The sequence below is a fragment of the Neolamprologus multifasciatus genome, chromosome 18 (assembly GCF_963576455.1).
Source record: "Neolamprologus multifasciatus chromosome 18, fNeoMul1.2, whole genome shotgun sequence".
In the NCBI taxonomy this organism is placed as follows: domain Eukaryota; kingdom Metazoa; phylum Chordata; class Actinopteri; order Cichliformes; family Cichlidae; genus Neolamprologus; species Neolamprologus multifasciatus.
In genome coordinates, this window is record NC_140456.1 from 14582880 (window position 1) to 14594571 (window position 11692).

At 34.1% G+C, this 11692-nt stretch overlaps 1 protein-coding gene across 1 annotated transcript; it reads right to left on the reverse strand.

The window, feature by feature from the left end:
* Nucleotides 1-561: 561 nt before the first annotated feature.
* Nucleotides 562-7643, reverse strand: LOC146497551 (G2/M phase-specific E3 ubiquitin-protein ligase-like). Its single transcript, XM_085141925.1, has 10 exons — nt 7360-7643; nt 6979-7132; nt 6707-6779; nt 6141-6483; nt 5562-5657; nt 4717-5027; nt 3208-3389; nt 2639-2808; nt 1823-2037; nt 562-1610 (listed from the first exon to the last, which is right to left on the reverse strand). Exons 1-10 carry the CDS (start codon nt 7614-7616, stop codon nt 1378-1380), a joined length of 2034 nt encoding a protein of 677 aa, XP_084998051.1. The 5' UTR covers nt 7617-7643; the 3' UTR covers nt 562-1377.
* Nucleotides 7644-11692: the final 4049 nt, after the last annotated feature.

The window sequence follows — 11692 nt, forward strand, 5'->3', positions numbered from 1 at the left end:
ATGTTGCAACTTCCTCAGCATCACAGACCGCTCAGTCAAGTGCACTTCAGACATCGTTCTTACCATCACCAGCAGTTGACGGCTGACTTGAGGCAGATCGACCCCTTGAGTGACGATGGAAATCATGGAATAGAAGTTTTTTTGACAGCATGCCACATGCTTCAGTTAAGTTATTAGTAAATTTGTTTGTGTTAATTAAAAAATGTATTTGAGTGCCAGACACTAAAAATTGTGAAATATCATGATACTGAAAAGGGTCCAAGACTATTATTTAGGCAAAAGTAAGGTAAGGTAAAAAGACTGGTTTTATCTTCAGATTCACTTGTGCCATTTAAATCATAAAAGTAGACAAATAAAGTGTTTAGACTACACTTGTCTTTCATGACAAACCATACTTGTCACAGTACAAAATGTTACAGTATATGTTACATATGATTGTATAATGTACTAATGTATCTGTTAATAAACAGGAATTATGATTCATTCATTAAATAAAATATGTTATGCATTTTAAACTCTTTAAACTCTTTTTTAAAGACACAAATTACATAAAAACTAGGAACACAGAACACTTTATTTGTGTATTTCCAGTACCCAGAAGAAGGAAATAATATTCTGCAGTAATAGGGCTGGTCTTAAAAAAACACAAATGAAAGAGGAAATAAAAAACCAAACAATCTATATATATATAGACAACTTTGCTGCCAGTGTTGGAGATACTGTCTTTCTACCTTTTAGTATGTAGGGTTACTGTAATACTTTTCAAAACTTTCCAAAACCTAACAAAAACATTTTTTAAACCTGTGAGTTAAGCTAAAAGTTAAATGATATTAATACAAAGTTCTGTGTAAAGCATAAATGTTCAAATGGGACACTGAAATAAAGCTTAACTCATCTCATTTGAAAATTCACATTATGTGGAATAGTTGAACACAGGAAGCATTTGAGAAAACAATTCTATATAACAATGAGATTGTGGCATATTATTTTGCTCACTGCAGGGGTGCTAAATAATGTAATGTTACTATGGGTCATATCAGAGACAAAACATGCCATATAAGCAGGAAAACAAATTAACTACAATCAAAAAACAAAAAAATGCCTCACATGTATAAACTGAAACAAAATTATTCCATCCATTCTCTTTGGCTTATCAAATCCATGTCTGATTTGAAAGTAGTGTACACTGCATGAACTGGTATTTAAGCTGTAATTTGAAAGACACCCATGAAGCTTATTTAGGCTCTACAGTCCTACTGCTGTGTACTCTGATGTGGGGTTAACAACATTAACAAAAAACAAGAAAATAAAAAATGCATATGCAAAATAGAAAAAAACCCAAATCCTCATCATGTCAACAATCCTTAAGAAAACACATCATGCTCTTCCAAATCCTGGTGAATTCCGTATGGCAAAATCCATGTCTGATTTGAAAGTAGTGTACACTGCATGAACTGGTATACGAAGGATATTTTCACAAGTATTGGCCACTGGAAATCTGCAGTTAGTGATGAACTCAAGGCTTGGCTTTGGAGAAAAACCCAGGGCTGGTATGCTGTCACATCCAGTGCAGAAAACAAGAATATCTTCCAAAGAGACATCATTTTCAACTATAAAATAGAAAAATACAAAATGATAATGAGATTCTGACTAAGACTATTGATGTACAGATACATTAAATTACCAAAAGATTAAATCAAAAGTGAAACATGTATATTTTTTAAAGTTAAGCTGTAATTTGAAAGACACAAGCTTATTTAGGCTATACAGTGAAACCACAATGTCAAAAAAAGAAGTTAGTGGAGACCACCAGTAAACTCACATTCTGCCTCCTGAAGATAGTCTTGCCAGAAAGCCAGGGTCCGGCACTCATCTTGAAATGCATTACTCCCTCGTTCGGAGTGAATGATCTGGAATAGATTCTCCATATCAGTTGCTCTCAGAGCCATTCCAGCTTTCACGAAAAGGCACTTCATCTGAAGAGGGTATGCCTGTAGAGCATCTAGGACACCTAGAGACCTCAAGCCATCTCTGAACCTAGCCAAAATAAAACAAAATCAAATTGTATTTTATATTACTATTATTATATTTGTATTTGATGGGATTTGGAACCTGTATCATAACAAGAGGTTTTATTAAGAGACATTTCTGAACTAATTACATTTTACTTTCCTGTGGACTGCTGTATCAGAGGTGAAGAACATTTTTTCCCCTTACAGGGCCAGGCTGTCTTAGATACAGATAAAGAATGCCTATACATGGAACAACTGAGCTGAAATATGATACACAGGGACCAGTCATGAATTGGAGTAAAAGTGACAAATTGCTTTCAAATACATCTGGTCTCTTGTTCCATTGGCATAACTTTTCTGTCAGTCTACAGTCAACCCAAATGCTACTCAATTTGAATCTATTTTTATTTACATATTTGAACACATGCCTACATTGGCACAGATACAACATTTTATGTGAATTTTAATTTCATGAATGAAAGATATCTGTTTTGTTATGAACTGTACTAGAATGGAGCGCTACAGACCTGTACCACCCAAATAGGGTAATACCATTGTTTCACAACACAATGACTTTAGTAACACAGGCTCAATTTTTTACCATTACAGTATGTGTTTAGACATACCTTTCAAAAGGTGCACGGGTCCGTTGAAGGACATACCAGTGAGCCAGATCCAAAGCAGTTTCTTGTTTGTTTTGAAGTGTTATGCAAACATTGTGACCAGCAAGACTGATCAAGCTGGCTGCCTGTGCAACTGCATCTTGCAGCTGTAGATCATTCTCGGCCTGTATGATCTAAAAACAATATGAGGAAATTAAAAAATGAATTATTTGACTCTACTATTTAGTAGAACATACAAAACTAATAGCTTCAGTGTTTAATTAGTACATTAACCCTATGAAACCCCATAACCGATCAGGAGGCTGAGGTATAAGTTATTAAGCTGGAAAACAAGTCCAATCATTAAATTCTGAAAACTGAAACTTGGAGTTTCTTGGGCAGTAACCAACAGAACCATAACCTGCCACACACATTTTTAGTTCTTCCTTCTTGTAGCCATTAAAATGTTTGATCTTTTACTAGAAAGGTGCAGGACTCGGGCAAGAAAAAATAGGAAAGTGTTAGTAAAAATGTTGGACAAGCAAAAAAAGACCTACAATGAAATTGAAAGAACCAAAGGAAAATATGCTCACCGACTGCACTTGTGACCTTGTTTCCTCATCAGTAATATGATCAGTGCTGACTTTTACATTGTCTGGACCCTTTTGAAGACACTCATACAAGAGTTCAGACAAGAAACATGGACTCTGTCCCCCGTGGGCAATTGACATTGCCATGATCTGGCCAGCATAGTAGTATCCATTATCTTTCATTGCTGTTAACAAATAAAATAAAACATCATCTCAAAAGCTTGCATCATTATTTTTGTTATTGTGGCATTTTTTATAGTACAAGTTACCAAATGTTATTTCTGAAAAAAATATTGCCCATACAGTTGCACCCATAAGAGTTTGGATAATGACAAAATCATCTTAATTTTGCTGTGCACCACCACCTTGGATTTTAAGCTGGAATGGCTCTGAGAGCAACTGATATGGAGAATCTATTCCAGATCATTCACTCCGAACGAGGGAGTAATGCATTTCAAGACGAGTGCCGGACCCTGGTTTTCTGGCAAGACTATCTTCAGGAGGCAGAATGTGAGTTTACTGGTGGTCTCCACTAACTTCTTTTTTTGACATTGTGGTTTCACTGTATCATTTAAGATGATACTGAAGTGCAATTCCTTCAAGGTATTTTATTAAAAAATGGCACCAGCTGATTAGGAATTACAGTCAATTTTATACATTATCCACCATCTTTAAAGATGGTCGCTTTAGACAAGTGATTGAAAGCTAACACCATTTTATGTATTATTTTTAATACAAGGATTAAAATTCTTTACAATTCTTTACAGCCTTACAGTCAGATCAGGTAACTGAGCTGGCTTGTTATGCGTTGGGTTATTATCAATTTACACTGTCCAATCAATTTAGCATTTGCATTTGGCTGAATCTGAACAGATTGCCCTTTACACTTCACAAATCACCAGTGATATCATTGACAACAGTAGTGGCTTGGTTCTATGGCAGCTATTCATGCCCGTGTCATAACGCTGCTTCCACTATGTGTGACTTGAGCTATTCTTTTCTTTACTATACTTTTCTCCTTCCATCATTTTGGTTAATCTTGGTGTCGTCTGTCCATATCTTCATAGCAGTATAGCATAGTTCTTTTAGATGTTTTAGAAGTCCTTCCAGTTATTTACCATTGCACCTTGTTGTAAAACATCTGTGTTTCCATTCATAAGTGCATCTCTTGATTGTTGAATTACACCATATCAGTCATTTGAATAATTACTTTTGAGAAATGAGAGAGCATGTATAAAAAAATAAAATAAAATGGCCAGAATTTCTAAATATGCAGCTACTAAATATGTTGAAATATGTTTCAACTAAAACAGAGAATCTGCCCTTCAGTCAATCTAGGTTTAATTTTTTAAAATTCTCTGTGGTGGTACAAAAATTCTGTCATTGCCAAAAAAATGTGTTTAGTTAACTGTATGAGATACTAAACTCGTACATGTAATCACAAACCAATTGATGTATAATGTATTGATGTAAAATAAATCAAATGGCAACAATTAATTAAATCATAAGTACCTTTAGAATTGCACGTTAGAACTTTAGCATTGGGTGGACCTTCAAAGATGCCAAGTTTGTCCTTGACTTCACAGAGGCAAAGTCGAAAGAACTCCCGAGTAGGTCCTCCATTGTCAACAGCACCCTCAGATATTCCATAGTCATCAGTAAACTTCACATCTATTTTTTTCTCTGGTGAAAAATTGGATCTGCCCATGGCTCTGGATGCTCCATCCCACACATTTCGCCTTATGATGTTGAAGCGTACAGTGCTGTCATTATTTACTCTAGTAACAATCTGCTCCAAGATTCTCTCTAAGCTCTGGACGTCACTGAAACATACACACACACACACAAAAAAAAAAAAAACAGTAAAGAAATATACTAGTCTCAATGGCAATAACCCACCAACAGAATAATGATGTACCATCCTTAAGACTGTAATTGATATTTAACAAAAAAAAGATACAAATCAAGAATGTTTGTGATAATGGAAAAAAGATTAAGTTTAAGTTAAATTAAGTTTAAATTTTTATCTTGTCATAAATACACTAGTATTTATAAATAGTATAAATACACTATATAAATACAAGCAGAACAAGAAAAACAACAAGATCCAACACTGACAACCAACCTCCATTCAAAAAAGTAAAAATAAACCAAAACATATATCAAGTAAAATATAATTAATCTGATAGCCTTGGTAATCTTCAAATGACAGAAATCGCAGGTTGCAGTTTGTAGTTTGCTTATTCAAACTGATCCAAAACTAGACAGCAGGTGACTCCTTTTCCGCAACAAACATAAAATAATGGTTAATATGTTGACCTTTCAACATGACAAGTAAAAGTTTGTATTGTACTGACCTTTCACTTGCACTTGAGTCTAAAGACCTTGAAATGGCTTCTTGGAGGTCGGGGTCATCTGACAGGTATTCTTCCTCAAACAGGCCAAGATATGTACTGCAAAGCCAGAATGTTTTGTAAATTATTTAGTTAAATTACATATAAATGATGTTGGCATAATTACATTATCACAATACATAGATTGGCCTCAGCATTATTAAAGTTGTGTGGGATCATCTTGACAGAGAACAGAACAAAAAGCCTGGAAAACTATTCCTGAACCATGCTTAAAGAAATTCAATAAAAAGAAGACATTGCCATCAAGAAAGCTTGGTTAAGAGAGTTCAAGCTATGTTGAAGACTAAAGTAGCTCATATCACAGTTTGAATTTTAAGCTCATTAAAATTCTACAAGTTTTGTTCTACTCTAATATACTGCGCTTTCATGTCTGTTTGTAGACAGAATTTTGTAGACTTCAGTAAATCACTGCGCTTCTTTCCTATTTTTCCAGCAAAATACAAAGAAAGCAGGGGTGGCTCATGACTTTTGCACAATATAGCTCAAAAGATTAAAAGATACAAACATGTACAAAACACAAACCTGTAGGATGTGCTGGATAAACTTGGCTGGGTAGGTCCATTGGACACACTGGAGGTGTTACTAGAGAAGACACGTGTGTCACCAGTAACACTGGCAGAAGAACCCACTGATAAGGCAGGTGTGTTGTAACTGACAGAGGCAGATGTTCCACTGGAGTAAGGCTCATCCTCATCAGTAGCAACGACAGCAGGATTGGTGGACATTGTGAGGGTGTCAGCAGAGATGGAAGATTCAACAGTACAAACATCTTGGGTAGCAATGCACCAGATGACCTCATCATCAACAGACATGGACTGTGTGTTAACAATGGGAATGGCTGAGGGAACTTCTTTAGAAATTTCAACTGTGAGAACACAAAGAACAGGAGTTTAACTTTTGAATAACATCTAATCACATATAGCTTTTGCTTTTCATGTATTTAGGGGTACATTTCTTCCTGCTCAAAATATTAAACTAAATACTTAACACTTAACTAAAGACACAATGCCTAAGATGACTAAGTAACAGACACTAAATCAACTTAATTTCCAGTTTATTTGGAGCGACTTTTAGATAGGAATATTTACCGCATTTGTCAGAATTCAACGTTTCTGTGAAATCCTGCCTGCTTGTATGGCTACTCTCTCCATCAGAATATGTCTGTAAATTAAAACAGATAATACATTTCATTATACTGACAACAAAATGTCATAATAAATATTAGTAATATGTTTATGTATTATGTATTAAAACAAAATACAAGTGACAATGTTTAAGGGAGTTTAAAATCCATCTTTGCCTTTTTCACTCTCATTTTATGAACATACATACATTTGCTGAAATGTTCAGGATTACTTACTGATTGATTGTCCTCACATAAGATGACCTTGTCAGGTCTGACATAAATTGACTTCTGATGAAACAGTTTTTTCACAAGGTCTCCATTCAAAGTCTGTTTGGAAGTGAGTGATGGCTCAACTAGTTTGGTGTGGCATGCCAGCAAAATCTGTAGCCTAGGGGAGGAAGAAAACATAGTGTATATGAATTTTTTGTTAAGGCTAACAGACTACAATACAATACATTAAAAGGCTTAATATTTGTTAACTCTAAAATATATCAATCCAGTCATCTGATCGGTGCTCCCAGATCCTTTTTGGAAATACCCAAAGTTGACCTTTAATAGTATAATAATCTAAGTAACAAAAAAAAAAAAAATTATAAAAAAGGATCTAGTGCTTACCTGCATCCTTCAACAACTGGCTGGAAGGCAGTCCTTATTGCCTGCATCACTTTGTCTGAGTCCCAGTCACAGCTAAACTCCAGTGCAGATTTTATATGTCCATTTTCAAAAAGCCAAGCTTTTTTGTTACGCCTTGGCACATGTGTAGTTAGATGATCTGGCAAGAGAATCACTTCTTTGGTGAAAGACTGAGCCACAGAATGTGACCTGCTTAGCTGTGCTGGAAACCTAATGGAGGATAAAGGCAAAGTAAACATTTCTGCATGTAATATACTCACACTTGTCTGATCAATAAAGTACATTTAATTGAAATAAATACACCATGCTGTACACATGTCTAATCTGCATTTGTTGTGGGGCACTCCTGTGATGTGGAAGGCACGTTCTCCATAACGTTAGCTGGATAACCAGGGGTTATCTGACCGGAGAGGTTCACTGCATTTGGTCTTCCACGATGAAAAAGTGAATAAATTTCTTCATCAGTAGTACGATGCGGTACACTGGTACTAATATTAGGTTGGCCAGAACATGCATTTGCCAGGGTGTTAATTAGCTCCTCATTACTTAGAATTTGAGCCACAAGATTCCGTGCAGACTGGCTCATAATGCCATTCCTCGCAGGTACAAACAAGGAAAACACTAGATGGCGCAAGCGCCTCCGTGACGTCAAGTTTCATTCTATATATTCAGAAGATCATTTTATATATTCAGAAGATCATTTTATATATTCAAGTTTCATTCTATATATTCAAGTTTTATTCTATATATTCAGAAGATCATTTTATATATTCAAGTTTCATTCTATATATTCAGAAGATCATTCTATATATTCAAGTTTCATTCTATATATTCAGAAGATCATTCTATATATTCAAGTTTCATTCTATATATTCAGAAGATCATTCTATATATTCAAGTTTCATTCTATATATTCAGAAGATCATTCTATATATTCAAGTTTCATTCTATATATTCAAGTTTCATTCTATATATTCAGAAGATCATTCTATATATTCAAGTTTCATTCTATATATTCAAGTTTCATTCTATATATTCAGAAGATCATTCTATATATTCAAGTTTCATTCTATATATTCAGAAGATCATTCTATATATTCAAGTTTCATTCTATATATTCAGAAGATCATTCTATATATTCAAGTTTCATTCTATATATTCAAGTTTCATTCTATATATTCAGAAGATCATTCTATATATTCAAGTTTCATTCTATATATTCAGAAGATCATTTTATATATTCAAGTTTCATTCTATATATTCAAGTTTCATTCTATATATTCAGAAGATCATTCTATATATTCAAGTTTCATTCTATATATTCAGAAGATCATTCTATATATTCAAGTTTCATTCTATATATTCAGAAGATCATTCTATATATTCAAGTTTCATTCTATATATTCAGAAGATCATTCTATATATTCAAGTTTCATTCTATATATTCAGAAGATCATTCTATATATTCAAGTTTCATTCTATATATTCAAGTTTCATTCTATATATTCAGAAGATCATTCTATATATTCAAGTTTCATTCTATATATTCAAGTTTCATTCTATATATTCAGAAGATCATTCTATATATTCAAGTTTCATTCTATATATTCAGAAGATCATTCTATATATTCAAGTTTCATTCTATATATTCAGAAGATCATTCTATATATTCAAGTTTCATTCTATATATTCAAGTTTCATTCTATATATTCAGAAGATCATTCTATATATTCAAGTTTCATTCTATATATTCAGAAGATCATTTTATATATTCAAGTTTCATTCTATATATTCAAGTTTCATTCTATATATTCAGAAGATCATTCTATATATTCAAGTTTCATTCTATATATTCAGAAGATCATTCTATATATTCAAGTTTCATTCTATATATTCAGAAGATCATTTTATATATTCAAGTTTCATTCTATATATTCAAGTTTCATTCTATATATTCAGAAGATCATTCTATATATTCAGACTTTGATTGTGATATATATATAATATTTTCCTAAACGGCATTCCATAATATATATATATATATATATATATATATATATATATATATATATATATATATAAACACCCAGCACGCAGCAGAGATCTCCGATGTTAGTCCCGGGATCTGCTGGAGCCACTCGCCTAGCTTGGGAGTCACCGCACCTAGTGCTCCGATTACCACGGGGACCACCGATACCTTCACCCTCCACATCCTCTCGAGCTCTTCTCTGAGCCCTTGGTATTTCTCCAGCTTCTCGTGTTCCTTCTTCCTGATATTGCTGTCATTCGGAACCGCTACATCGATCACTACGGCCGTCTTCTTCTGTTTGTCTACTACCACTATGTCCGGTTGGTTAGCCACCACCATTTTGTCCGTCTGTATCTGGAAGTCCCACAGGATCTTAGCTCGGTCATTCTCCACCACCCTTGGGGGCATTTCCCATTTTGACCTCGGGACTTCCAGGTTATACTCGGCACAGATGTTCCTGTACACTATGCCGGCCACTTGGTTATGGCGTTCCATGTATGCCTTGCCTGCTAGCATCTTGCACCCTGCTGTTATGTGCTGGATTGTCTCTGGGGCATCTTTACACAGCCTCTCTCTCTCTCTCTCTCTCTCTCTCTCTCTCTCTCTCGCTCTCTCTCTACACACATTTATACACACACACATATATATACATATATATATATATATATATATATATATATATATATATATATATATATATATATATTCACTACTAACTTTTTGTGCATACATTTGCCAATTATGTTGTACATTCATAAGGTAGATGAACTCATCAAAGTCCAATATATATATATATATATATATATATATATATATATATATATATATATATATATATATATATATATATATACTGTCTAGTTTGCACTACTGCAGTTACAGTTAGGCACTGTACTGGGGTGGTGCGGCTCATTTGTGGTGTTCATGGTTAATGTTGGCTTAGATCAAAGTTTACAGATATCAGATTAAGTTTAAGATGATGACTGATTCACTGAATTCTACCTTTTATAATACTAGTACTAGTTTATATTGTTTAAGTTGGAGTTGGAAATGAGCCTCGACAGCTCATTTAACATCTGCAACAAGAGCAGCAGCACAGGTCAGCTGATCACAGGCTGTACACAAAAACTACTGCCACTCACAACAGAAATTATTCTGACTTTTAATAATTGATTCATTTCCCCACACTGAGTCACTACAACCAGCCTTGGAGTTCCTGCACCACACCCCACACTTTAAGGTGTGGAAACAAAGTCATCCATCCAAAAATGTATTAACCTTGTATTAACACAGCCAAAAGCAAAAAGAGCTATTAAATAAATAAATTCTTTGTTCTACGTGACAGATGTTTAAACAGTCAACATTCATTAGAATTAGAATTTAAGTTGAAAAAAGTTTATATTTCCTGAATATTATTTTATTTTAGTTTTGCACAAAAATATCTGGTAGAAATGTGCTCCAAAGATTTTTTACTTTTACACTTTCAGAAATTTTCAGAGCCTGTACTTTTTTACTTTAACCCAAGTAAAGAAGTTGAATGAATATTTTCAACAGTATATTCACTACTAACTTTTTTGTGCATACATTTGCCAATTATGTTGTACATTCATAAGGTAGATGAACTCATCAAAGTCCAATATAAAATATTGAATTCTTAAAATCGTGAGTTATGCAAAACTAAAAGAAGAAAGTCCAACAGTGGAGCTGAGATGAGCATAACAGATCTGGCTTAAGCTGCAAAATACAGGAGAATCTGCATCTCAAATTAGGAGTGTTAACTTTGTAAAGTATGAAAGGAAAGGTTTTCTGCCAGAAAGTTTTATTTTCTTTACAGTGTTCAGTCACACTTTAGTTAGATTAAGGTGATGGTATATAACAGACTTTGAGCAATGTTTTCTCTTATGTGGTGTCAGCAGGCACTTTTATACACTCACCAGCCACTTCATTAGGTACACCTGTTCAACCACTGATTAATGCAAGTATCCAATGAGCCGATCACATGGCAGCAACTCAGTGCATTTAGGCACCAGAATGAGGAAGAAAGGTGATTTAAGTGATATTGAAATTGGCATGGTTGTTGGTGCCAAATAGGATTTTCCCACACTACCACCTCTGGGATTTACAGACTAGTCTGAAAATCTAAATTTTTTATTTATTTATTTATTTTTTGCCTGTCCCATTTGGTTCTTTAGCCGTCAGAATTGTTGTCTGAAGACCAACAAGGATACCCAATGGATTTACTTTGCCAAATGGATCATCATGGCCTTGCCATATTGGTCCATTTGA